Genomic DNA, 27,211 nt, shown 5'->3' with positions numbered 1-27,211 from the left:
ACCCCTCGAGCTGCTCCCCACCCGTGCCCTGCCTCCTGGGGGGTGTCAGGCTGACCCTGCACATCTGGAGGGTCCAACATCTGCCGGGGGCCCTTTCAGGCAGGGCTGGAGCCGGGAACGCGGGGCTACCCAGGGAGGATGCTGTGGGGTGGGGAGAGGAGGGGAGGGGCGGGCAGGAGGCAGGAGGAGGCAGGAGGAGGCAGAGGCGGTGCAGCCCCGTCCCGCCTCCCGGCGGGGCCCGGCCCGGTGGCGGCGCAGAGGCTGCGGGCGGCGGCGGGGACGGGCAGGAGGAGCGCGGCGGGCGCCGTGCGGGGACGCGATGCACTCGCTCTTCAGGAAACGCAACAAAGGGAAATACAGCCCCTCCGTGCAGAAGAAGAGGTGAGTGACCCGGTCCCGGGCAGTTCCGGTCCTCCCGGGACGAGCAGAGCCGCCGTCCCGGGGATTCCGTCCCGCGGCATCGCCCCCACTCCGCGCCGGGGCTCGACGGAGCTGATCCGCCCCCCCCCCCCCCCCCAAAGGTGTGGGAGCCCTCCCGAGGAGTGGGAATCTCCCGAGTTGTAAAACCTCGAGCTGTCGGCACCTCCCGAGGAGTTGGTACCTCTGGATGTGTGGGCACCACCGAGATGTGGACACCCTTAAGTGTGGGCACCCCCCGAGGAGTGGGCATTGCCGAGGAGTGGGCATTGCCGAGGAGTGGGCATTCCCGAGGTGGGGAACCCTGAAGCGTGACATCCTCGAGGTGTAGGCACTCTACGAGTGGTGGTAAAGCCCCTGCCGTGTGGGAACTCCGATGTTTGGCTCCCTCTGAAGTGTCGGCTCCTCCCCGAGCTGGGTCCGCATCTCCTGCGCCGGCTGTGGGCACAGAGGTTGCTTCTCCCCTTTCATCGCAGGAGCAGCAGCTCCAGCGAGCAGGTTCCTTCGCTTCCCAGGTGTGTGCTGGGTTAGATCTTAGGGGAAAATAAGAATAGTCTGGTTGTTCTCCACTTTCGCCCCCTGTTCCCTCAGGACCACGGATTTGGTCCATCGTCGTTTCCTCGGCTTTCTCTGATGGGGTGGGGACGCCTTTCGGTTGTATTGGTTGGTTAAAAAAAAAAAAAAAAAAAAAAAAGCAAAAAAAAAGCAGCGTGTTGAATGTGCCCTGTGAAAGGTCACTGATAAAAGGGAAAAGGTGTAAAAATCCCTTCCCAGGGAGGCTCAGCCTCTCTGGGCTGGACGGTGGACAGTCCCCAGCCCCTGCCTGCACCTGGATGTTTTCCCAAAGAGGTTGGGATTAATTCAGGAGCGTGTCCTGTGTTTCCCAGAGGAGCTGCAGGGGCTCTGGAGCATGTGGAGTGCTCCAGGATTCCGAGTGATTCAAGGATTCATGATCCAAGTCCGTGGCTTGTTCATCTCCTTCCATTCTTTTCCATCGGCCCAGTGGCTCGTGGACTCGTGGAGCAGTGGCCCAGTGCTCGTGGAGCAGCCGCCCTCTCCCCAAAATCTTCCTTTGGGAAGGAAGCTGGGGAGCTGCTGCAGAGGCTGAGGTGCCTGCGAGGGCCCAGAACGGGACCGGTCAGCCCAGAAGGCGCCGACCCTTCCCAAGCAAGGGAGCGGGAGCCCCCGGCTGCTCCCTGCCCACGGGAGCGGGGCTGTGGCGGTGGGAGGGCGCTCCCAGCCAGGGGAGCCTGTGCCCGCTGCTGCCCTGGCACAGGGCATTTGCTGAGCTCCCTCTCTTGGGGCTGAGGCTCCGGCTCCCGCCCCGGGCAAGGTTCCCCCGGCAGCCCGGCTGGCTCGGCAGGGCCGCCCAGGCTCCGGCTCCCGAAGCCCGGGGCACGCTCTGCTGCCTGCAGGAGGAGCCGGGGGTGGCACGGAGCCCTCGGAGGCTCCGCACCTCCCTGGTGGCCCCGGCGTTCCCATGGGTGAAGGATGGTTCCGATCCCCAGGCGCATTTCTGAGCTTCGGGGGAATTAGTGAGTGGATTGGAAAAGAGGAACCCCGCACCTGGGCTGGCAGCACAGTACCCCGAGAGCATCAGGATGCTGTGAAGCACGAGGAGACAGACCTGCATTGTGCGGGGTGCCCACCCTGGGGCTGTGGCTCCGAGCGCTGCCAGCCCCGGGTACCCCGCGCTCTCGCCATCCGCCGGCGGATGGGCTCAGGAAGGAAGAAGCCTCCCTCCGCCGCCCTGCCTGGAGCCCAGCGGCCCTGGGCAGGTGCCAAAGCACCTCCGGAGGCTGCGGGCCGGGCTGAAACCTCTGTTTTTCTGGCTGGTGGTGGCTGAGGAAGCAGCGCAGGGCTGTGCCCGGGGCCACTCTCCCTCCCTCCCTCCCTGCTCTCCGGCTGTCCGTGCAAACCTCGGGGAGAGCTGTGCTTATTAGCCCCAATTTGTTAATTCCTGCCTTGGAGTTTACAAACATCTGTGAATCCAGGGAACACTCCCACCGTGTGGAAACAGCCCCACCATCAAGGTGGGGAAGCCTGTGCCCGACCGGTTGAACAACTTGCTGGAGGAGGATTGCGAAGAAGTGAGGAGCTCCTGCCCCGTCCCCTGCTCCAGGCACTGCCAGGCTCCCAGGCGGCTCCCGCCCAGCTCTGCTGCCAGGAAAACAGAGCAACACTCCTAAAATCAACCGCCCGCCCCCGCCGGCAGCAGGGACCGAGATTTCGACACCGCTGAGCCCGGCCTCATCCTGCGCCGGGGCTGCACCTCGGGCAGGGCTCGGTGCCAGGAGCCCTTAAAGCACCGAGGGACAGGGCAAGAGCCCAGCACCTGTTTGGCAAGAGTGAGGGGCACTGGAGCGTGTCCTGCCGGGCCCGGAGCCAGAGCTCAGCTGAGGGAGGCAGGGGCTGCCCGAGGAATATCGTGCAGCAGCAGGACAGAGCCTGGAAAGGAGCCACGGGAGCCTTGGTGGCTTCCTCAGCCTCGGGACAAAGCCTGCCCAGGATGGGAACATCTCCATGAACAGCACTGGCACCCAAGGCAGGTGCTGCAACCTCCCCATGAACAATTCCTTGTCTCCTGGATGTGACAGCCGCCCTGTCCCAACCCCAAAGTGGCCCTCAAGCTCCCATCAGCAGCACCAGGGTCCAAGTCTCTCCTTAGGAATATCTGCTGCAGAGCTTGTGATCTGCCTGGGCTCGAGGTCTCAGGCTCAGTAGCCATCCCCATCCAGTCCTGGGCATCTCCCTGCCTTGGCTGGGGATCCTGGAAGATGATGGTGACATTTCTCTTGTCTCATGGACTTGGTTGCTTTATTCTGCTCTCATCCCTGAGTATGGTCAGGCCCTGGGAATTCAGCCGTGACCACTGCATTGGATATGTGTCCCCGGAAGGGAAGGCACAAGCCTTGAACAGAGCCACACTGTGGGGAAAATCATCAGCCTCCATCCACATCATGTTCCTCAAACACTTGCCATGCTTAGGAAACAGCAGCTTGGCTTCTTCTTTGGATAGTCCAGGCTTGGCAGGTAGAAAACAGTGAGGGAGGTGAGGCCCTGGCACCGGGTGCCCAGAGCAGCTGTGGCTGCCCCTGGATCCCTGGAAGTGTCCAAGGCCAGGTTGGACGAGACCTGGAGCAGCTTGGGATAGTGGAAGGTGTCCCTGCCCATCTACTTCAAACCATCTGATAATTTTATGATAAAAACCAGTTCAACCTTCACAGTTGCTGCTGAAAATCTCCCTCCTGGCAGCAGGAAAATTGGTCATCCTTGGGGTCCTTGGGGTGAGACCATCCATTCAGGAGTGCTCCCAGCCCTGGAGACCCTCAGCAGTGTCACTCCCCAGGTAAGAGGGGGCGCAGGCACTGGCACAGCTCTGCCCGCAGGGCTGGCACCATTTCCAGAGGCTGTTTGAAGGGCTGGAGTCAGCAGGAGGCCCAGACAGGTGAGTCAGGAGCTGCTCAGTGCTGAGGGCGGAGCGAGCCTCCCATCGCCCGCCCTATTCCTGCTCTCATTTCCATGCAGATTACAATAAAATATCACCATTCCTACGAGGGAAGATAAACGCAACTGGAACAGGCTGGGCTGAGCACAGCAACCCTGCTGTCCAGCTACACCCTGACGTGGGCAGCTTGACAGAACTCTGCTCCGAGTTTTCAGCCAGATCCTAATCTCTCCCAAACCTGAATTACCACAGCCAGAACCCAGCCCTTGTGCCCTCTACCCTGCCACAGTTTCACTCCAGTGTCATTAAAAGCAGCACGAGAGAATTTCGTGCAGTGGGAGCTGTGGCTCAGGGATCTTTAAGGACATTTAGAGCTCCGTGCTGTGGCCTCCTGGAGGATTCCTTCAGTTTAATCCCTCCTGAAGTCTGGCCTTCAGCAGCAGGGCTGACATGGGAGAGCTTCTTATGAAATCTTATAAATGGGCATTGAATGGGGATGGAACTGGGAGCAGCAGTGGGTGGTCACTGCCTGCTGTGCTGGTTGTCCATCCCAGTGGTGGGATCAGGATCCCTGCTCAGATCCCATCCTCACCCAACCCCCCCGTCCCTGTCCCTGTCCCTGTCCCTGTCCCTGTCCCTGTCCCTGTCCCTGTCCCTGTCCCTGTCCCTGCCATCCCAGCAGGAGAAGCCTCTGGGATGGGAAGGTTTCCTGACAGGAGAGCAGCATCCCTGAGCAGGACAGAGCCCTTCCCATTAACCCTCCCAGCAAAGATCAAACTCGGGGGACAAATTCCCAGCAGGAGCCTTCCCAGGGAACTCAGCTGGAATGGTCAAAGTTCGGGAGTGTCTGAGCATCCTCCCTTGGAAGGATTAAGGAAACAGCCTCCTTGTTTGGAAAAAAGGAAACTTGAGAAATCAAAGGGATTTTCTACCACCTGCCAGCAAGCACAAGATCTTTGCACATCCTGGAGAAACTGATTTCAGGCAGGTTTGCTCCAAAAACTGCTCTTACCAGTGAGGGTGCAATCTAATGAGAAGAGAGAAAGAAAAAAGAATAGAGGACAAAAAGTCCAGTTTTTAGCAGCAAAATTTTCATATTTGTCTATTGAGAATCTCTCTCAATAAAAATACCCCAACAAATCACAACTAAAATACTAAGAAAAATCACCAAACCCCTAAGAAAACAGAAGAAAGAAAAACCTAAACCCTAAACCTCCCCCCTAAGCTCTCAGAAATACCCGAACCCCTCTGAAACCAAGGTCTTGAGGTCAGAATTGTGGCACATGGATGAAGTGCTGTCTGCCATGGCACAGCTGCTTCCTCCTGGTCCCTCAGCTGGGAGAAACCTCAAAATTTGCTTCCATTCCCCATGGGAATGACCTGGGGTCCTTCACCCCAGCCAGGCAATGGCATTGACAAAAAAACAACTCTTCTGCCGAGCACAGCTTTCCACGAGAAAGATCATTTTTTCCTTCCTGACCAGAGAATGTTAAAGTTCTCCAGAAATGGCAAAGCTAGTTTTTCCAGGGTTTTATTTATTTTTTTTTCATCTCTCAAACAAAGCCTTATCTATTCCAGCAGAACAGCTCTGCATTTCCCCCCTCTGCTGCAGCCCCACAGGGGCCATGCCCTGGGCACCTTCGCTCCTGGCTCTGCTCAGTCTTGTGTGTGCTGCCCATCCCAGCTGGGCTCTGGCCAAATCCTGCTCTTCTCCCTCCCCAGCTCTGCTCCATGCTCCAGCCATCCCCCCCAGCCTGTTTTTTGGCCCTGATATCCCTTTGTCTTACCCTGCCAGCAGCTCTGCTCTAAAGCCTGGATGCATCCATGGCTCTTCCCAGCAGCTTCCCAAGAGAGCCACCTCCTAACAGTCCCATCCACACATTTTTTCCTGGGACAGCCAAGGCTTCCTGCCTGCTTTGCCCATCAGTTTGTGCTTCTCCTGCACAGAATCATGGAGTGAGTTGCATTGCAAGGGAGCTTTAAGCTCATCCCATCCCACTCCCTTCCATGGGCAGGGACATCTTCCACCATCCCAGGCTGCTCCAAGCCCTGTCCAGCCTGGCCTTGGACACTGCCAGGGATCCAGGGGCAGCCACAGCTTCTCTGGGTACCCTGTGCCAGGGCCTGCCCACCCTCCCAGGGAACAATTCCTTCCCAATATCCCATCCAGCCCTGCCCTCTGGCAGTGGGAAGCCATTCCTCCTTTCCTGGCACTCCAGCATCTTCCCCCTCACAGCAGATGAAGGGCACAGGGAAGCCAAACTCCTCCATCCCTGGCATGGAGATCTCAGCCAGGCTTCAGCTTTCCCTGTTTGACATCCAGCTGGATGCAGGGACTGTGCTCCTCCTCTGGTTTATCCACACAGCCCCAGCTGTGGAGGGGACAGGTGGGGAATTAACAGGCCTGATGTTCTCACATCAGTGATGTCCAAGCTGGTTGATGAAGTGGTACCAAAGTGACAAGTATGGAGAAATAAATACACAAATAAGAGAGATCTCACATGAGAGGCTCCCATTCTCTCTAATTTCTCTGTTTATTCCTGCACACTTGTTCTCCCTGCATTTCCAGCAGCAGTGGGATGAGCAGAGCACACACTGAGCACACACAGGAGCAGCTCCCGACGCTGCAGCTTTGAGGTGCAGCTCCCATGGGAGTTTTTATGAGAGTTCCCTGTCCACAGCCTCAGCTGGTGACTCTCACATAAACCACAGAGGTGGAGAGAGCAAACAGCTTCTCTGGTGTGTCAGGAGGGCCGAGCCATGCCCACATCACATCCCAGCATGTTCTTGCTTGCTCTGAGCAAGGCTGCATTGCTTTGTCCTGGTCACCCAGACACTGCAGATGGAAGCAGCAGTTTCTGGTTCACCAGGCAAACCATCCCCTCCAACACAGGGGATTCTCTGCCCTCCCTTTCCCCAGCCCCCTCACCTGCTCCCAGTCCTGCAGTGATGCAGAAGGGATGTCTCTGTCCCCAAGTGCCACAGGGCTGGAGGGTGGCTCTGCCTGGCCCTGGGTTCTCAGAGTCATTGAGGGCAGGAGGAGGGGAGGGTGTCCAGGGGCAGAACTCCCAGCTTGGGAAGGGGCTGGCAGGGCTCAGGTGATAACAGAGATGTGGAGAGCTTGTGGCTCCAGCCTGAGAGAGGAGCAGAGAGAAGGGGACAAGGGGCTCATCCTTGCTCAGACACAACATCTTCATCCCAAACTGGCTCACAAAGCCGGTACCTGAGGGACAGGGTCAGGGCTGGGGTGTTGCACCTGCTGCTTCCAGCACCTGAGCTCAGTTTTCCGGATGCAAATTGAGCACAAAGGCTGGGCTGAGGCTCCAGGGTCAGCTCTGTCAGACAGGTCTCCAGGTCAGCAGCCTGAACCACAGCCATGGATCCAAAAATTCCCTGGCTTAGGTTGATTTCCTCCCTGCAATTCAGAGGTTTCAGTCAAAACTAGAACTAGAAAAACCTCAGACTTCTTCTGGGTTTTAGGATGGTTTTCCCATCCATGCTGCAGATCCACTGAAACCCTGAAACCCTTGGACTTGCTGGAGTCACTGAGACCAAGGCAGGGCCCAAGGAGAGGAGCCAGCAGCAGCTTCCAGCTCGTCCCCAGCTCCCAGCCCTCACAGCAAAGCATCCCAAGCTCCCACCTGGATAATGAACCTCTCACCCTCCAGTTCATGGGTGGGAGGTGAGGAAGCCACCAAGGCTCCTTGGTGGCCACAAGCTCTGCCAGGATGCAGGAGATGCCAGCTCTGAACAACCATCACCTGAAGACACCCACCCCAAACCACTGATTCCACATGACTTTTGTCCTGGGATGATGAAGGTTGGAAGAAACCCCAAAGTGGATTTTGAGGAGCTGCTTCTACCACTGGAGCAGGACCCAGCCACCCACATCCCATCTCTCACTGCATCCTGCACCCTCCAGCTGTGATTATTGAACACAGAATGACAATCACCCTTGGAATTATTGCAACCACAACTCCCAGTGACCCCTTCCTTGTCTCCTCTGCCCAGGAATGCCCACTGGGTTCATTGCTGCTGATGCAGTAGGTGCCAGGCAGCAAGCACAGGGACGGGCACAAACCTCCGAGTACCATCCTGATGATGCAGCTTCTATAAAAAGAAAAAAATCAGTGTAAACCATGCCCATACCAGAACTTCCCAGGGAAGTGTGAACTTTCCTGGAGCTGTTGGATGCCACAAGGCTCCTGCAGCCTGGGGCAGGCTTGAGGTAGGGAGGAACAAGCCCAGAGCTGGGGTTTGGTTTGTTCTGCTGCACTGAAGCAACAGCACATGGGGCAGGCAGGAACAGGTCCTGAAACTCTGCACCAGAGTCCTGGGGGAGCTGCAGCACCAATCCTGGGGTCAGTTCTGGGCCCTCACAACACTGAGGGGCTGGAGTGTGTCCAGGAAAGGGAACAGAGCTGGGGAAGGGGCTGGAGCCCCAGGAGGGGCTGAGGGAGCTGGGAAAGGGGCTCAGCCTGGAGAAAAGGAGACTCAGGGGGAACCTTCTGGCTCTGCACAACTCCCTGACAGGAGGGGACAGCCAGGGAGGTCGGGCTCGGACAAGTTGTGCCAGGGGAGGTTTAGGTTGGATACTGGGAAAATTTCTTCATGAGAAGGGTGGTCAGACACTGGCATTGCCCAGGGCAGTGGTGAGGTCACCATTCCTGAAGGGATTTAAAAGCTATGTGGATCTGGCACCTGGGGACATGGTGGCCTTGGCTATGCTGGGAGAATGATTGCACTCGGTGTACTCTGAAGGTTTCCCAGCCTTTACAATTCCATTATTCTACCTGAGGATGCAGGAACTCTCTGTGCCAGGAGCCAGCAGTGCTGGGATGCTGGTGCTTGTCTTTTCCAGCTGCTCCAGCAGAAGTTGACACTTCCAAGTGCCTTATAAAGATTAATTCTGCCACCACATAACGAGGTCATTAAGGCTCATATTAAGGTGGTTGGGACTGGACTGAGCCAGCCTTTGGTTTAAGCCCAGATGGCAAAGCAGCACAGCTGGGACAGCCCAGCCTTGCCAGCAGCCTCAGCTCCCTGCAGCTGCAGGGATTTGGGGAGCACACCCTGCTCCTGCCTTGGTCAGGGATAGCAGAGCTGCGGGCAGTGCCTGGCACACACCCCTGGAGCTGGCCCTGGCATGCTGCAGCCTCTCCTTGCAGCCAAAGTGACAGCAATGAGATGAAATGTTTAAAATAACCCCAGCAATGCAGAAGCTGCGTCACGGGTTGTTCTGCCTCTGCTCCAGCTCTGCCGTCCCTGCACTTGGATGGGAATATTTGGGCTGGCCCTGCACCCTGCCAGCCTGGCCAGCGTCACCCTGGGAGCAAAACCAGTGCCCAGCACGGGAGAAGGCACTGGAAGAGATGCAATGTGTGTGATCCCATCCCTTTCCTGCGTTTGAAGTGTGAATAACTCCTTACAGAGAAGGAAGCCCTGAGCATGGCACAGAGGGGCAGAGCAGGGCTGCGGGCAGGGAGGGAAAACAGCCTCAAAGGGGCCACCTGCCCTGTGGGCGTGGGGGCCAGGGCCTCCCTGCTGCTCCAGCTCCTCTGTTTCCACACTGGACCACCCTTGTCAGGCACAAGATGGGATTGTTGGGGTGTGTGTGCAGGGCCAGGAGCTGATGATCCTCGTGAGCCCCTTCCAGCTGAGGATATTCTGTGATCCTTTCCCTGCTGTTTGCTCTTTCCTTTCCTGCTCCGAAGCTGAGGGAGGCTCAGGCATCACTCCCATTTCCAGCCATCCTCCACCCCCTCCTGGCCCACTGGCTGAGTATTTTGGAAAGTGTTGGAAGGCAGCAGTGAGTCACACACAGCTGCAGTGCCTGGCAGGCTGGGCTGGCCCCCGGCCACCCCCGGGGTCACGGCACCCCCGGGAGCTGTGGCCGGCTTTGGGGGGTGACGAGCCCCCTGTTCTCTCCCCAGCATCTCCAGCAAGGAGCTGACCGAGCTCATCGAGCGCCTGCAGAAAAATGCTGACCAGGTGGAGAAAAACATCGTGGAGACCGACTCCCGAATGCAGAATGTAAGCAGGGCACGGTCCCACACTCCAGGCTGCTCCCTCTGCCCCCTGCCCCAGCCCCCAGCACTTCCTGGGCTCTCCCCTCCTCTCCTGTGGCACATGTGGGTGGCTGTCCAGCCCTGCATTGCTACCTGGATTGTGATGATCTGTAAAGGGTCATTGAGGGGTTAGTGGGGTCCCCTCCTCGTGGGAAGAGGATGGGAGGGTGTTCCAGGCAACAAGGCCCTGAAATTCTCCCCTACCCAGAGGGGCAGGAGTGTGCAGAGTGGGGATGTACATCCCAGCAGGGAGCTGGGGTAGAGAGGAAAGGCCTCCTCATCCCCAAGGATGCATCCCAAGGTGATGCAGCTCCCCAGCCCTTCTCCAGCAGAGGAGATTGGATGGGACTTTGAGCAACCCCATCAAGTGGAAGGTGTCCCTGCCCATGTCAAGGAGTTGGAGCTGCATGGTCTTTAAGGTCCCTTCCAACCCAAACCATTCCATGATCCTGTGACAGGAAAGGGGAAAGTAAAATACATCCCAGGTGGAGGGGAGCCAGCAGAGCTCTTGCCCCTCTCCAGTGCCAAGGGAGAGTGGGCTGCCATGACCTCCCGGGTACAAAGAGGTGACCCTTTCTCCTGTGCCCACTGCAGGACCTGCACAAGATCAAGGCGTGCCAGCTGGCACAGTACAAGGAGCTGACAGCACAGAAACTCTCCGAGTCTGACAAGCTGCTCTATGTGCTGGATGGGGATGCGGCCGTGGCCCGGCACATGAAGCACCCCCAGGGGGACATGATCACAGAAGAGTGAGTGCCACGGAGACACCTGTCCCCAGAGCCCTTGGAGGAGGGGAAAACCTCTCCAGGGGCTCTGCTCAGCTGCTGCCTGCAGTGGGGGGGTCACCACGGGCCCCTCTGCATCCCAACTCCCATTAGGGTGTGTGACCCACACCATCCCGGGCACATGGAGCGTGAGATGATGGCAGTGTGGCAGGGTGGCACCTGCCCACTGTGCCCCATGCTCTGCCCCAGGTCCAGCCTGCCCTGAGCTCACAGCCACGGAGCAGCCCCTGGCAGAGGGCAGAGCACAGGAACCTCTGGCCTCTCCCTGCCCAGCCATTGCTCAGCACAGCTGCTGCCAGCCCAGCTGGGCTCTCCCCTAAGGACAGCCCGCCATCCCCGGGGCCCTGGGAGAGGATCATCTACATCCACCAGTGCTAATGCCAGCCCATGCCCACATCCTGCATGCCACCCTCACCTTTCCCTTCCCGCAGCATCCGACAGCTGAAGGAACGCGTGGCAAACCTGCGTGTGAAACACGACCAGATCTACAACTTCCCCCTGCAGCACATTGAGCCCCAGGTCAACTGGTCAACAGTGATCGAGGAGAAACAGGTACCGAGGGGGCCACCAGTGTCACTGCCTGGCCAGTAGCACCAGCTACTGCAGCTCCCCACAGAGACACTGGATTTTGGAAAACTTCTGGGCAGCTCCATCCTGGGAGCAGCAAACAGCTGGGCAGCAGGGCAGGGGCAGAGGTGGTGGGACGAGGCTGACTGCTGTGGCACCAGCAGTCAGTGCTTGAGGTGGCACTGGTCCTGGCCTCAGGTTCTGCTTCAGGTTCCACTCCACCAGCCCTTATTTTTCATTTTATCCCACTCCCTACACTGTTCCAGCCAGAGAAGGGTTTAACCCCCCCAGACTGTTTTTCCCATGGCTGCCCTGCAGCACAGCTGATTTCACCCACACTCCTGGGGCATCCACACACTGCAGCCACCAGAGCCCATCCAAGCCCAGCTCCATGGCCACCTCCAAGAGGAGTTCCCTAGGTCTTGGCAGCCTCATCCCATTCCCCCACTGCTAACCCCAAGTCCTGTGCTCCCCAGGATGCACTGAGCAGCAAAGGCTTTGGGACTGACCTGCCGCTGGTCAACAGCCAAGTAGAGGAGCACAACATCTTCCACAACGAGGTCATGGCCATCGGGCCACACATCGTCAAGGAAGGAAGCAAGGTGAGCTCTGCTGCCCCTCTCCCTGCTGCCCTGCAGGGTCAGCCCTGCCCTGAGCTGTGGATGAAGGGAGGGTGTCCCACCACCCAGGGTGCTACAGCCTGGAGCAGGTTTGGGTGGGTGCCCAGATCCCCTCCCAGCCTGAGAACCCAGTATCACACACCAGCTCTGGCTTTACAATGAGGCAAATCCCATAAACCCCTTCCAGCCTAAACCCACATCCCTCTGCACCCTCGAGCCACTGTCAGGCCACCTCTCTCCAGACACCGCTCCTAACTCTTGCCTTGCTTCTTCTCCAGGAAAACTTGAGCGACTTCCAAACCAAATACCAGAAGCTGCTGGTAAGAGCCTCTGGGATCCTGGGGGAAGAATCCCCCTTGTTGGGGTGGCCAGGCACCCCTGGGGGACCCAGAGAGAGGAGCTTTGGGCTGAGCCGTGTCTGTGCCCCTCTGCAGGCTGGCTCGCAGCAGCGGCAGCAGGACCTGAACTCGCTGCAGGATTACATGCAGCGCTGCACCAACAAGCTCTACTGGCTGGATCAGCAGGCCAAGGACAGGACCCATTACGACTGGAGCGACCACAACCTGGACTACCCCAGCCGGCGCCGCCTGTACGAGGTCTGTGTGCTCCGGCAGCCTGGCCCTGCTCCGGCTGCTGCTGGGCAAAAGAGAGCTGGGCATGGCTCCAGGGGAGCTGGGCGGGAGCAGGAATGTTCCCTCCCCCTGCCTCAGTCTCCCCCAGCCCATCGTGGAGGGCTCTGAGATGTGCAGCTGATAGTACAGGGGTGATGAGGTTATTCCTTACCTCTGCCAAAGATAACGTGATGGGGACAGCTCCCTGACCTCCTGTCCTTTATCTTAGCTCTGACTTGGCAACAGCCACATCTTTAGCAATATCTGCTAGGGAAGGAAAAGTGAAAGCTGCAGTGGGAGAACAGCACACTGTCTTGTGGAGCTGCTCAGATTGCAGGCAAGGTCCCCTCCCTTTGCGTGGGGATCAATATCTCACCTTTCTCCATCCAGAACTTCATCCACCGGAAGCTGGAGGAGAAGGAGGAGGCCATCAACAAGCTGCACGCTGATGGAGATCAGCTGCTGGCCCAGAACCACCCCGGGAAGAATGCCATCGAGGTGAGCACCAGGGATGGGTCCCAGCTCCCCACCCACCCTGCAGCACGGGGGACTCACCCAGCCCTTCTCCAGGGTGAGACACAGTGCCAACACCACTCGTGACTTTAGTTCCTGAGATGCCAAGGGGGAAAAAACCTCCTTCACTGGCAGGTGTGTAAACACCATAGGAGGAGCAAAGATAAACCTAAGGAGCTCTTCCCATCTTCCTCATTCCTGTGGCAATTACTCTGGGCCCACCTAGAGAGAATAAACTATGATGGAACCCTTCCCTCTTTGGTGGGAGTATGGCCACAAGGATTTGCCACCCTATGTTCCCACGGGATCATCCCAGCCTTGGATATTCCCATCCCAGGTTCCCCCTGAGAGCATCTGGGTGGCTCCAGAGGCAGCCCAAGAGCTGCTCACCCAGGATGGCAACTGGGACTTCCTAGTGGGCAGTTCAGGCTTCCCCCTGCCCCAGGGATCCCACTGATGTCCCCTCCCACCCTGTGTTGCAGGCTCACATCGAGGCCGTGCACGCTGACTGGAAGGAATACCTGAACCTGCTGATCTGCGAGGAGAGCCACCTGAAGTTCATGGAGGACTTCCACAAGGTACCACATCCCTGGGGGCAGTGACTTGTTGGAGCCTGGAGAGCAGGTGCTGGGTGGCAGAAAATCCTAGAATACAAAAATTCCTGCTGTTCTGCAAATTGGGTAGAAGAGATGGAGTGCTCTAAAACCAGGATTTTTAAGGCTAGGAGAGCACCTTGAGCTGGTAGAACTCAAATGATAATCGCTCAGGCACTAAAGATCAGTGATTGCTTGGCCAAAGCATGACTTATAGAAAGCTTCCAGCACTGAGTTTCATGAGTCATGGTCGGGGTCAGTTTCCTTGTCCCCAGGACAGCAGAGATCTCTCACCCGAACACAGCGTGGGGAGAGCTTGCATGCTCCACTGGGAAGCAGAAGGCTCCGTGTAGGAAATCCCAGCTGGCACAGGCAAAGCTGCCCCCGAGGAGCCTGGCACAAGGGCTGAGTGTCCCAGCAGAGCTGGAGCTGGGCAGACAGATGTCTGCTGGATAAATGGAATCTGACAGCCAGGGAGGCTCTGCAGGGGAGCAGGTCGGGCTGGATTCCTTTCCCACAGCCTGGGCGTGCTCACCACCCCATGAGTCTCCTGCCAAAGCTGAGCTGTGCTGCCCAGCCCAGGCAGTGCCTTTTGTGGGGATCTGCCAGAACAGCTGCCCCAGGGGATGGTTTGTGTGTGGAAGGGCTTGGCTCTCCCTTCTCCTGGCGCTGGCACTGGTGGCACCACACACCGTGGTGATGCTGTCCCAGTGAATCAAAGCTAAGGGCAGGGAAAGGTGGGGCTTAGCACCTCTGCATGGAATAAACTGCTCCTGGTTGTTGTTTCCTTTGAGCTGATGTCCTGAGCAAGGGAAATAGTGATCCCTTGCCTTTCTCCACATATTCTGGGTGTCCAGAGTAGCTCCTGGTGGCTGTATGAAGACCACGGAGGGTCTGCTCCATGTTTCAGCAGGATCCTCTCTCACAAGGAACTTTCCCTCTCTGCAGTTTCAGAAGGACGCCAAGGATGCTCAGGAGCTTTTGAAGAAGGTGGATACGGACCTGGACCAAAAGTTCAGCCCGGAGTTCAAGGACAGATACCAGCTGGAGTCTCTCCTCCGGGAGCTGGATGTGAGTGTCTGCAGGCAGGGGAGGCAGCCGCAGTGTCCCCATGGCACTGGCACAGGGACGTCCCCGCCGTGTGGGCACCTGGCCCAGCTTTCTCCATGGGGCCGTGCTGCTGCCTCCCGGTGCCCGGCCTTCCCCCAGCTCTTCCTTCCCCCCTGGCTAGAGATTGCCTCTCCCCTAGCAACGTAATTGCTCACTGGGCTGGTTTTTATTTGTTCTCTCATTGAGTTAGCACTCGTTAAGGGTGGGAGCATAATTAGACCTGCTGCCAGAGGAGGTTGTGGAACTCGCTGTGCTGCAGTGAGCTAGGCTGAAGATCGCCCACTTGGGAAGGGCTGTGCTGAGTCTGAGCCTAAGCCTAAGCCTAAATCCAAGCCCAAGCATGCTGCAGCAGGCCCAGCTGGTGCAGGTGTCCCGGGACAGCTGACAGCTCTTCCCAAGAGTTGTCCCCTTTTCTCCTGCATGCTCCATCCCACTCAACATCCCAGCATCTCCACCTGCAGGGCTGGAAGTAGAGTAACTGCTGGAGAGCCTGGTGACAGGGCTGGAATCAGAGCTGGGAGTGGGACTATGCACTAGCACACAGTCACGCAGGTGTGGGGCACCAGGGAACTGTGTCACCCTGTCACTCTGTCACCCTGTCACTGCCCGCTGGCACGGCAGCCCCTGGGCACAGTCCCAGTGCTCAGCCTGGCTGTAGAAGGAAGCAGGAGAGTGCAGGAGCATTTGGAACAGGAACACACGTGCAGGAGGTGCCTTCAGCATAGGAGAAGGCACAGTCTCTGTCCCGGCTGCGTGGGAATGAGCTCCTCCCTGGCCGTGAGAGCTCAGGAGTTCCTTTTTCCCCGGTTTTCCTACTGGTTCTTGTTGTTGCCCCGTGCCAGGACCAGGAGAAGGCCTTGGACAAGTACGAGGCCGTGGTGAAGTCGCTGCAGGAGCGCAGCCAGCAGGTCCTGCCGCTGCGGTACCGCCGGCAGCCGCCGCCGCAGCCCATCCCCGTGGAGGCTCTCTGCGAGTACGAGGGCGAGCAGGTACCGGGACCGCCATCCCCGGCCCGGGAGCGGGGCAGGGCTGCTGTGGCACCTCAGGGGACACGGCAATGGAAGCGGCACTGGGGGAAGGAGTAGGTTTTTCCAAGCAGTGGTGGTGGCTCCTGCAAGGGGAACAAGGCAAAGGTCGCCCTCGCCCCAGTGGGAAGAGCAGGTTTTGCAGCGGAGGAGCAGGAGGGGTCTCGCTGCCTCTCACACACCCTCGGGACGTTGCGACAGCACAGCTGTGTCACATTCCCACGCTCCCTGAGCAGATGTCCCGGGTGGTTCCTGACCGAAGGAACGCCCCAGCACCAGCGGCGTGCCCAGTCCGCACCCCTCATCCTCAGCACCGTGTCAGTCTGAGAGCTGGGGAGCTGGACAAGGGCATGGGACAGCAGAGCCGGCAGCCACCACGGCAGTGGCAGGGGTGGGACAGGGGCCAGCAGCTCCAGCTAACTCAGCTGCGGCTTCTCCGGAAAGGAAAGCCAGAGCCCAGCGCTGGGAACGCCTCCTCATCTCTGCCCGAGTGGGAATTGTCTTGCCGCGGCTGTCGCAAGAGGCATGGCTCGGTGCCTGCAGGCTGCGGGGAGGGAGGAGCAGGCACACGAGTTTCTGGCGAGGGGCAGACTGCTGGAGAAGCTGGGAGCGGGGCTTGGGGCTTGGGGCTGTGTCCTCCTGCCGCTCCGGCCGTGTTGCTGTGACACGTTCCTGTCCCCCAGGGCCAGATCAGCCGCGGAGCCCACTACACCCTGCAGAGGAACAACGGAGACCTTTGGGAAGTGGCCGACAGCGCAGGAGACACCATCAGCGCCCCCGGGGTCTGCTTCATGATCCCCCCGCCCGACCCCGAAGCGATAGCCCTGGCAGAGCAGTACGTGCCCCGGCCTTGGACCGGCAGGACCGTCCCGCTGCCCCTCCGGCCATCGCCTGCCCCGGGCCCTGCCCCGGGCCCTGCGCCTCTGTCTGACGCCCCAGGGCTCCTGCCCCAGTTCCCACAGCAAAGCCCTGCCTTCTCGAAGCCTCAGGCTTCCTCCCGAAGGGATTCCTGCCCCTTCCTGCTTGCCCACAAGATCCCATCTGGCAAACGGGGGCGGCTCAGAGCCATCCTGAGCCATCCCCCTGCTCTGGGGGGCCATTATGGCAGAGGAGCTGCCCACCCCTCCCTCAGCAGGCAGGTATCTGCCTGGCTGCCTCTCACCTGTTCTAATGAAGACATTGCTGTACCCCAATATGGGGTGAAGGTGCTTTTCCCCCCACCTGCTCCATGGCTGCCTTGAGGACGCAGCCCTCACAACCTCTGCAGAGCTGCAGCTCCTTCCTGGAGCAGCACTGGGATGGTGATGGGGTGATGGAAAGGCTGAGGGTCTGATTGACCTCCTGCTGTCCCGTTTTGCAGAATTGCCAAGCACTATGTGACCGTGAAGGAGAAGACCAACAACTGCAAGAACATCCTCCAGCAGCGCTATGAGGGGCTGAAGGCAGACAGCATCGGAGGTGTGGGGCGGGAGGGCAGCCTGGGGTACAAAAAGCCTTCACCTTAGGTGGTGGAGCATCTTATGGGGATGTTCCCATCTCCTGAGGATCTTGGGGACAACAGTGCAGGATGGGTGGGGGGCAGAGCAGCCAGGCTGTGGTCAGTGCATGGCTCGGGGAGTGCAGCAGGATGAAGGTTTGGCACTCAAACCTTCAGTGGGACTGAGCCCACATCCAGCTTCCGAGCAGCTTTAATCTGGTCTCCTCTTGGTTTCCAGATGCTGCATCTGTTCGGGGACGCCAGCTCTTGGCAGGGCTGGAGAAAGTCAACAGTGACCTGGACAAGCAGGAGAAAGCAATAACAGCAAACCTGCGGCCACCGCTGGAGCAGAGCCGGGCAGTGCAGGACAGCACCGAGCGCTCCAAGGACCTCAAGGTGGGGCTGTGGAGCCGGGGGATGGTGCCTCACAGAGACCCTGCTCCCAAAGGGTCTCCAGAGGGGTTCTCAACAACCAGGGTGCTTAAAGTGCTCCCTGAGCCCTGGAAATGGGGTGTGGAGTGATGCTCACAGCTTCCTCTAGTAGAGGTGGGGAGCAGCCCTATGAGCAGTCTCAGAAGCCCAAAACCTTTACCCTGCTTCCAGCCCAGCTCAGTTCAATGGGAAAAAGGTGATGGCTGCATGTGGTGGCTGTGAGGATGAGAGGGGAGCCCTCAGGGTCTGATCCTGCCCATCATCTGAGCACAATTAACTTTGCCACCACTATCACCAGCTCAGAGAGGAACAGGAAAACCCTTGTGGTCTGAGGCAGTTTCTCCTTGTGGACCTGCTCCTCCAGGCTCCAGTGGCAATAGCATCCAGCTCCTTTCCTCTTTTTCAGACCCCTAATTAAGCCAGGCTCTGTGCCACAAACCTCCTTTGGTTTAGGAGGAAGTTCAGGTCCTGGTTACATCACTTGCCCAGGGCTGTGTCAAAAGCCAGGTGCCACCACAGTAGAAAGGAAATTGCCCCAGCTGCCTGCAGCACTTTGATGTCCAGGCAAGGATTCATCCATCAGAGCCCAACGGATCCAGCATGTCCCTGACAGAGCTGGAGCAACTGGGAACCACTCCCCAGATGGAGTTTCCTTGCTAAAGAGAGACAGGTCAAAAGAAAATCGGCCAAAAATACCCTTCTGTGCCCTGCAGGGTTGAAAGGCACCTTCCTCCTCACAAATCCTGACGTCCTTCCTCACCCCAGACAGCCAAGTGTGGCTGCTCTGTAGGCAGCAGGTCCTGGCTCAGCTGCTCTAAAGGCTTTGTTCTCCTGCAGAACATCACCAACGAGGTGCGTCGGATCGAGCCTGAGAAAAGCAGGAAGGTCCAGGAGTGCGAGGCCTTCATCGAATCCGTGCCCAACACGGGCAGCGCGACCCTGGTGAGGAACAAGGTGGACAACACCAACAAGAAGTACGAGCGCGTGGTGCAGCTGCTCAGCGCTGCCCAGGAGAAGTAAGTCATGGCTTAAATCCCAGCTTGAGCCCAGCCTAATGCAGGATCCTGCAGGAGGAGGGTGCAGGTGTGCTTAAACACCTTCCTCTCGTGTCCCTGCAGAGTTGAGGTGGCCACAAACCTGGAGAGGAGCCTGCAGCAGGGCCGAGACCTGCTGTCAAGCTATGAGAACAAGCTGGTCATAGATGACACAGTGCCAGAGGACTTGAGGGTGGTGGATAGGAAGAAGGAAGAGCTGCTGGTGAGTTCCTGTCCTGTTCTCATGCTGCACATGCAAAATCATTTTCCAAAAGCTGTGGTGACTCTTGCTCAACTCACATGCTGGATCTGTTGGTGACAGGGTGGCTCTCCCCAGCTGGGCGTGAGAGCTCACATTGACTGCAGTGATCCCCACCTACTTCAGATAAGACACAAACACCTCCCATCCTCAAATCAAATCAAATGCCACTTGGAGTATTGTGATTTGACAAAAGGACCAATGCAGACTGATTCCCTCTATACTCTGCCCTTGTGACAGCCTCCCACAGCACTGCTGTGTCCAAGTCTGGAGTCCTCAGCTCAAGAAAGACATGGACCTGTTGGAGCAGGTCCAGAGAAAACACTCCAAGGGCTGGAGCCCCTCTGCTCTGGAGCCAGGCTGGGAGAGCTGGGGGTGCTCACCTGGAGAAGAGAAGGCTCCAGGGACACCTCAGAGCCCCTTCCAGGGCCTAAAGGAGGCTTATGGAAAAGAGGGAGAGAGAGACTTTTTACATAGGCAGATACTGACAGGACAAGAGGAAGGGTTTTAAACTAAAAGAGAAAAGATTTAAATTAGATGTTAGGAAGAAATTCTCCTCTGTGAGGGTGGGCAGGCCCTGGCACAGGGTGCCCAGAGAAGCTGTGGCTGCCCCTGGATCTCTGGAAGTGTCCAAGGCCAGGTTGGACAGGGCTTGGAGCAGCCTGGGACAGTGGAAGGTGTCCTTGTGCATGGTAGGGGTGGAATGAGACAAGCTTTAAGCTTTTTCCAAACTAAAACCTTCTGTGATTTTGAGATAAATGAAGGATAAAATTATCTGAGAAAGCAACACAGTGGCCTGATACTGGAAAGATGGGCTTGGCAAGGCTTTGAGAACAGTTATTGTTTGGTAAAACTACCCAAACTGGCAATTCTTCTGCTATAGAAAGACCAAGAACTGGCTAGTCCAGAATTTTCTGTGCTCCTTCAGCTTTCCATGAAATCCCACGTTCACACTAACATGGAAGAGCTTTCACTGTTCCTTCCACATTTGCTGCCCTGGCAAGAACAGGATCTAAGCCTTGCATGAGGAGCAAGAGCTGTTTTGCACATTGCACTGTTACTTTTAAAGGTCAGCAGGTAGCTTTTCTCCCTGTCAGGTTTACCATGTGGTTCTGCTTACCATGTAAGCCTTGAACTTGGATTTTTCCACAGCTGGTGGCACTGCTGCAGCTCAGCCCTTCAGCTCCAGTGCAGTTGCTGTAGTTGATGTGACAAGAGTCTGCCTTGTGTGAATCTCCCTCTCCTGTTTTTTTCCCCCACAGGCCATGGGCATCGAGCTCCAGTCCAAGAAGTTCCTGCTCAGTGAAGCTGAGCAGAACCTGCAGAGGACCAAGACATGCTCCAACACCCTGGCCAGCAAGTTCCAGGAGCACTGCCCTGACATCGAGCGCCAGGAGGCAGAACTCTACAAGCTCAACCAGCGTTTCAACAACCTCAGCAAGCAGATCGACCACAGGTGATGCTGTAGGGCAGGACAGCCAAGATATTGGCTGTGGGGTTGGAACCACGCTGGGATTGGAGGAGGAGTTGCAGAAGGGCTTCCAGGGAGGTCTGAGGAGGAAGAGGTTACTGGTATGTGCTAGCTGGGTAAACAAGGATTGAATTCTCTTGCAGCAGAGGTGCCAAGAGAACAACTTTGGCTCAAATCCACGTCTTTAGGGAGCAGGGGAAATGGGATGGGTTAAGAGGTGTCTGCAGCAGGCACAGGAGATGGGACAGGACTGAAGGTGAGCTGATTTCCCCCACAGAACGCAGACCTTGCAGAAAGCAAAAAGTGCCTACTCCAACTACCGCACCAACTACGACAAGGTGAACCAGTTCCTGTGCAACATCCCCAACTACGAGCCCCAGGAGACTGACAACATCCAGCAAGTGGAGATGAAGCTCAAGAGCCAAGCGGTAATTCCCAGAGCACCCCGGGCTCCACAGGGACAGGACAGGGAACAATACTGCAAGAAACAGAACTTAGGTAGCTCCTGAACATCAAATAGAAAAATATAAATATTTATTAGATTTCTTTTTGTGCTCTAAGGTCCCACTATCCTCCTGTGCCTTGTTTGCACAAAGCAGGGCTGCTCAAGGAGGTTGGATTTCTCAGGGTTGTGATTTTAATGGTAACCCCCAAAAAGGCTGAAGGATGCATTTGGATGTTGTGTTCCCTCTGACCTGTATGTCTGTGCACCCAGGCACTGCTCAGTGACATTGCAAGCAAGGAACAGGAGGTGCAAAAGGTCTCTGCCACAGCCCAGCAGTACCAGCAGGCAGTGAAGGTAAGGACTTAAGTTCTGCCTGTGAGAGAACAAAGAAACAGAGGATTTGGGTTAGAAGAGACCCTAAAGCCCATCTCATTCCACTCCTGCCATGGGCAGGGACACCTCCCATTGTCCCAGGCTGCTCCAAGCCCTGTCCAGCCTGGCCTTGGACACTGCCAGGGATCCAGGAGCAGCCACAGCTGCTCTGGGCACCCTGTGCCAGGGCCTGCCCACCCTCCCAGGGAACAATTCCTTCCCAATATCCCATCCAGCCCTGCCCTCTGGCAGTGGGAAGCCATTCCCTGTGTCCTGTCCCTCCATCCCTTGTCCCCAGTCCCTCTGCAGCTCTCCTGAAGTCCCTTTAGGCCCTGGAAGGGTCTCCGAGGTGTCCCTGGAGCCTTCTCTTCTCCAGGTGAGCACCCCCAGCTCTCCCAGCCTGGCTCCAGAGCAGAGGGTGGGGTTTTGTGGCCTTCCCAAAAAACAGGTCAAGAGTTGAAGTTGTTAAAGCCTGGGCAGATTAGGAGGAGCCTGAGCGTGAAGGGGACCCAGGAATTTCCCATTTCTCCTGGGAATGTCCTCCCACAGGACTACGAGCTGGAAGCTGAGAAGCTGCGGTCCATCCTGGACCTGGAGAACGGCCGGAATGGCTACACAAGCAAGAAGCCCAGGCTGCAGTCCCCAGCTGCCAAAGTGAAGGAGGAGGTAAGGGAGGGGTGGCCACAGGAGAACTAAAGCAGAGGGCAGCTCACGGGGCCATTGGGGGTGTGCAAACACCTGCATTGACTGTGGGGACCACAGGGAAGGGCAGGGAATCAAGAGGAAGGGATTTTTCATCATTTCTTTGAACTGGCCTGGCCAGAATGAGGGAGGGAAAATGCTGGATTTAACACTTTTGGAAGGGAAAAAGGAGGAGAAAAGCTGAAAATCTGGGAGCTTTTCCCTTCTCTAGACTTTCAGAGAGATTTCACCACCAAAGATAGAAATACTTACAGTGAGATGAGGGTACAAGCTGCTTATTTATGCAAGATCTGTTTGCTACCTGCCTCGAACTCATCCTGCCTATAGAGGCAGGCAGAAGTGTCCACCTGGTGCTTCCTCACCTGGTCCTTACTGCACCTGTTTTTGCTTGAGAAGAAAAATTACAGTATGACCATGAATGTGTCTGTACATGAGAATCACTCTCTCTCCCCAAAAACTCAGCAGTTCACTGCTGTAGGTTTTTAGAGGAGCACCCATATCGTCTTTAGGGCCTCGTTTCTGGCCTTCTCAAGCTCTTCCCAACACATTTTTGCTCTGCAGGAAGCTCTTCTGGCAGCCAAGTACACAGAAGTGAATGCTGTGAACAAGCAGAGGCTGCAGAACCTGGAGTTCGCCCAGAGCCTCCTGCGGCAGGTGAGTGACCACAGGAGCAAGGTGACACTGAAGGGCCACGTGTTGGGCCCAAGGGCACTGTGAATGGCACATGTGGGGCTCTGTCAATACAAGCTGAACTGGGAACAAGTCTAGCTGGTGTCTTGTCCCCTAAATCATGAATCAGCAGACACTTCAGTTGGACAGACCACCTCCCAGTCCCATTTCTCACTCATCCTAGGAAGCTCCATATAATTTTTAACTCTCCTTTTGCCATTGTGATGCAGAATTAGTGACCCTTGTGGCTCAAAGCTTTGTTCTGACAGCAGCAGGCATTGCAGAAAGGATTTCTCAGGCTGGGAACCTGCAGAGAAGTCCATTTCCAAATGCTCCCTGCTCAGAGCTTGCCACAGATCAACTCCCTCCTGTTGCTTTGCTGGAGGCACCGAGATCCTGGCCTGGGTCAGGAATCGTGTGGCCATCAGGGCCAGGGCAGTGATTGCCCCTCTGTGTTGGCACTGTTGAGGCACCTTGAGTTCTGTGTCCAGTTCTGAGCCCCTCATGACAAAAAGTACATTGAGGGGCTGGAGCATTCCAGGGAAGGGAACAGAGCTGGGGAAGGGGCTGGAGCACCAGGAGAGGCTGAGGGAGCTGGGAAAGGGGCTCAGCCTGGAGAAAAGGAGGCTCAGGGGGGAACTTGGCTCTGCACAACTCCCTGACAGCAGAGGGCAGCCAGGAGGGGTCAGGTTCTGCTCCCAGGGAACAGGGACAGGACAAGGGGAAATGACCTCGAGTTGTGCCGTGGGAGGGTCTGGTTAAACATCAGAAGTTTCTTCACTTGAGAGGGTGGTCAGGCCTTGGCAGGGGCTGCCCAGGGAGGTGGTGGATGTGTTCCACCATTCCTGGAGGTGTCCAAGGAATGACTGGACGTGCCACCCCATGCTCTGGGCTGGGTGACAAGGTGGGGATCAGTCACAGGTTGGACTCGATTATCTTGGAGGCTTTTTCCAACCTTAACGATTCTGCGGTTCTGTGATGATAAGCACCAAAAGAGTGATTAACTGGATTTTTTTTACTCATTTTTTTGGATCCTTTTGCCAACAACAGCAGCCAGAGAGTCAGGTGACACAAGACTTTGCCCAGACCAAAAAGTCTGTACGGCCTGTGGAAGAAGTCTGGAAGCTGAAGAAAGAGCTTGAGGATGAGACTCAGCGCCGGCAACAGCTCGAGGCAGAGATTGAAGCCATTCAGAACAACATTGTCCACCTGCAAAACCAGAAGCCCCAAGAAACTGTGGTGAAGAAAGAACTGGTGAAGAAGGTGCCTGACCCCCAGCTGGAGGAGAGCTTCCACAGACTGCAGCAAAACCTGGCAGAAGAGCAGCGCAAGAACCAGGTGCTCCAGGACGAGCTGGAGGCTCTTAAAATCCGGCTGCGTGTCCTAGAGCACGAGAAGAGGGAAGGAGGGCAGGAGTACATCGTGAAAGAGGTGCTGAGGATTGAACAAGATAAGGCTCAAGCTGCTGAAATCCTGAAGCTCAAAGAGGAACTGGAAGAGCTCAGGAGGCAGGAAGGGACCAGGGAGAGTGAAGTGATCCTCTTACGCCAACAAATCGCTGTGCTGTCCAGCGAGAAGAACAAAGAGCAGGAGAAGGTCACAGAGAAGGAGGTGCTGAAGCTGCAGAACGATCCCCAGCTGGAGATGGAATTCCGGATGTTGCAGGAGACCAAGGAGAGGGAGAGCGCCCTTCGGCAGAAGCACGAGGAGGAGCTCATCTTCCTCCAGGAGAAGCTCAGGCGTCTGGAGAAGGAACGGGCCATCGCCGAGGGCAAAATCACCGTCAAGGAGGTGCTGAAGGTGGAGAAAGACCTGGCCATTGAGAGGGAGGTAAATGAGCTCCGGCGCCAGTATGAAGATGAGAAGTCCAAGGGCCGTTCCAGCGAGCGGGAAAAGGCTGAGCTGCTCAGGAAGATCCAGCTGCTGGAGGAGGAGAACTCCAAGGTGGTTGTTCAGGAGAAGGTGCGTGAGATCGTGCGCCCAGACCCCAAGGCTGAGAATGAAGTTGCCAACCTTCGCTTGGAGCTGGTAGAGCAGGAGAGGAGGTGCCACGGTGGGGACGAGCAGCTCAAGAGCTGCCAGAACGAGCTGGCTGCTCTGAAGAACAGAGGGCCCCTGGTAGAAGTCAAAGAAGTCATTAAGGAGGTCATTAAATACAAGAATGATCCAGAAACTGAAAAGGAGCTCCAGCGACTCCGGGAGGAAATCATAGAGAGGACCGGAGCTATTGAAAGAGCTGACCTGGAGATCTACCAACTGAAACAAGAGATACAAGCTTTGAAAGACACCAAACCTCAAGTGCAAATGAAGGAAGTTGTTCAAGAAATCCTCCAGTTTCGGGAAGACCCCAAGACTAGAGAGGAGGTAGAGTCGCTGCGAGTGCAGCTGGCAGATGAGCAAATGAAGCACATTGACCTGGAGAGGGAGCGACTTCTCCAAGAAGAAAAAGTAAGACAGAAGGAGGAAGAACTTTCCCAGGTGAAGGAGAAAGTGGTCCAGCAGGAAGTGGTGAAGTATGAGCAGGATCCTGCCTTGAAAGCTGAGGTGAACTCCTTCTCCCAGAGCCTCGAGAGCGAGCTGAAGCAGATCGATGGGCTCCGCGAGGAGCTGCGCAAGCTGCAGAGGAGACGCTCCGAGCTGGAGCGGCAGCTGGAGGAGCTGGAGAAGGAGAGACAGGCCCGCAGGGAGGCTGAGCTGGAGGTGCAGAGGCTCAGGATCCGGCTGAACGAGCTGGAAGAACAGGAAAGAGAAACGACAGAACGAGTGACTGTGAAACAGAAAGTGATCCTTCAGCAAGATCCCCAGCAGGAGAAGGAGCACTCCCTCCTCAAGCTGGAGTTAGAAGAAGAGAAACACCGCAGGCAAGTCCTGCAAACTGAACTAGAAGCCCTGAGAAAGAAGCTCCTTTCTTTGGAGAAAATGGAGGTCAAGGAGAAAGTGGTCTTTTCAGAGAGCGTCCAGGTGGACAAAGGAGACACGGAATATGAAATTCAAAAGCTGAAGAGCAACCTGGAGGAAGAAAGTAGGCGCAAGAGGGAGCTGGATGCAGATATCAACCGCCTGGAAACCAGGCTGTCCGAGGTAGAATTCAACAACTCCAAGTCATCAAAGGAACTAGACTTGTTAAGGGAGGAAAACCACAAGCTCCACCTCGAGAAACAGAACCTGCTGATGGAAACAAGGAGACTGCAGTCAGAGATTGAACTCACTGCAACGGAAGCTCAGGATTTGAGAAACATGACCCACGTGGACAGTGGAATAAACCTGGACTCCAGGTTCCAAGCTTTGGAAAGGGAGTTAGAGGATCTGAAGCAGTTATCCAGAGAAAAAGATGCAGAGATTGAGCAACTCCAGAATCGCCTGAAGACGGTGGCTATCAAGAGAGAGCAAAGAGAGAACCACCTGAGGCGCTCCATCGTGGTCATTGACCCCGATACAGGAAAAGAGATGTCTCCAGAGGAAGCTCACGTGTTTGGCCTCATTGAATGGAGCCTGTTTGTCAAACTGAAGAGCCAGGAATGTGACTGGGAGGAGATCTCAATAAAGGGTCCCAATGGAGAATCATCTGTGATCCTCGACAGAAAGTCTGGCAGGGAGTTCTCCATCGAGGACGCCCTGAAGAGCGGGAGGCTGACCCCAGCCCAGTACGACAGTTACCTCAACAAGGAGATGTCTATCCAGGAGCTGGCAGTCCTGGTGTCCGGAAGCAATTACACAGCGCTCGCTCCACTTTAGAAACTTCACTTCAAGAGCAGCCAGTCAGAGCTGCAGCACCTTGCAGACATCCAGATCACTGCAAAGCCCCGCCCTCCTTCGCGTCTTCCAAACTGCTACAGCCTCTGCCCCGGCCATGCTATGCAGCCACACTGCTTGCTGTCACATACTGCAGAAAACACCACCAGTAGTGGAAAACATCTGCCAAACCTTCTCCCCCTCTTCCTCCTTGCCTACCAGAAAACAAGAGAAAGCCTTAGGACAGTGAAGTGCCTCAAGTCCCAAGACTCAGTAGAACCTGCAGTTCCCTCAACTCCTACTCACATAATCGTGTACGAAGCCGTGTCAGGAGAGAGACTGAAGGTCCAGGTGACTCCGAGGTGACCAGCAGGAGCTGGTTATGTCAGCTGCATGTTGATAAGCCAGACAGTCCCACTGTGGACAACTGACTCAATGATGGGCTCGTCCTCTGAGAAAACCAGCTCTGTGGAAGCCAAGGTTTCAGTCCACAATCACCACATCAAGACCCACCACCACTATTCGTTCACCTCTGTGCCTGTGCTGCTGAAGAAGAGTGAAGGTGTACTTTGATGGCACCAGCCATTGATCCAGGAGGAGCATTCACACACCCCAGAGGTCAAGGAAAAGGACATGAAGAGATGGCAGAACCACCAGACACAAAGGGTTGTGCACAGCATGCAAGGGAACCCAATGCAGAGGGCCTCCCACAGACAGCTCCTTCCCTCGTGGTTAAAGCTGTTAGTGCTGGTGTTTTCCTGGATGGAGTTACATGCAGCTAACATGTTTCATTTACTCGTGTAATGGGGACTAGAGGGGAATTCTATTTATAGTACAAAATAAAAATGCAGTGGCCCCAAT

General features: G+C 56.5%; 2 protein-coding genes and 1 long non-coding RNA gene across 4 annotated transcripts in view; 1 reads left to right on the top strand and 2 right to left on the bottom strand.

Annotated features, from left to right (window-relative positions):
- Positions 1–292: 292 nt before the first annotated feature.
- On the top strand, positions 293–27,210 carry PPL (periplakin). Its single transcript, XM_014888506.2, has 22 exons — positions 293–381; positions 9,799–9,898; positions 10,528–10,682; positions 11,150–11,270; positions 11,762–11,887; positions 12,184–12,225; positions 12,340–12,501; positions 12,907–13,014; positions 13,512–13,607; positions 14,571–14,693; positions 15,575–15,721; positions 16,441–16,592; positions 17,118–17,215; positions 17,473–17,630; positions 18,504–18,682; positions 18,785–18,923; positions 20,222–20,415; positions 20,708–20,858; positions 21,146–21,229; positions 21,797–21,913; positions 22,511–22,603; positions 23,669–27,210. The coding sequence occupies exons 1-22, from the start codon at positions 320–322 to the stop codon at positions 26,351–26,353; spliced, it is 5,292 nt and encodes a 1,763-aa protein (XP_014743992.1). The 5' UTR covers positions 293–319; the 3' UTR covers positions 26,354–27,210.
- Positions 5,047–14,603, bottom strand: LOC148221926 (uncharacterized). The gene is made up of 5 exons (XR_015807272.1): positions 13,551–14,603; positions 12,893–12,924; positions 12,689–12,780; positions 7,819–7,975; positions 5,047–7,280 (listed from the first exon to the last, which is right to left on the bottom strand). It is a non-coding gene; the product is annotated as an uncharacterized LOC148221926 (long non-coding RNA).
- Positions 21,128–27,211, bottom strand: part of UBN1 (ubinuclein 1) — a 33,732-nt gene continuing 27,648 nt past the window's right edge. The window contains exons 18-19 of one of the 2 annotated variants that reach the window (XR_015807271.1): positions 22,202–22,336; positions 21,128–21,248 (exon numbers count right to left, since the gene is read on the bottom strand). Coding sequence is in view for 1 of the 2 variants with exons in the window: in XM_088174665.1 (XP_088030791.1) it covers positions 22,308–22,336 (29 nt within the window). In the remaining variant the exon portion in view is untranslated. Of the gene's footprint in view, positions 21,249–21,905; positions 22,337–27,211 lie in introns of those variants that run through there. The other variant, XM_088174665.1, reaches the window with a different exon arrangement.

This window comes from Sturnus vulgaris, chromosome 16 (genome assembly GCF_052056855.1).
Source record: "Sturnus vulgaris isolate bStuVul1 chromosome 16, bStuVul1.hap1, whole genome shotgun sequence".
Classification (NCBI taxonomy): domain Eukaryota; kingdom Metazoa; phylum Chordata; class Aves; order Passeriformes; family Sturnidae; genus Sturnus; species Sturnus vulgaris.
The sequence above is the reverse complement of the archived record's forward strand: the minus strand, read 5'-3'. Positions and strand labels throughout refer to the sequence as shown.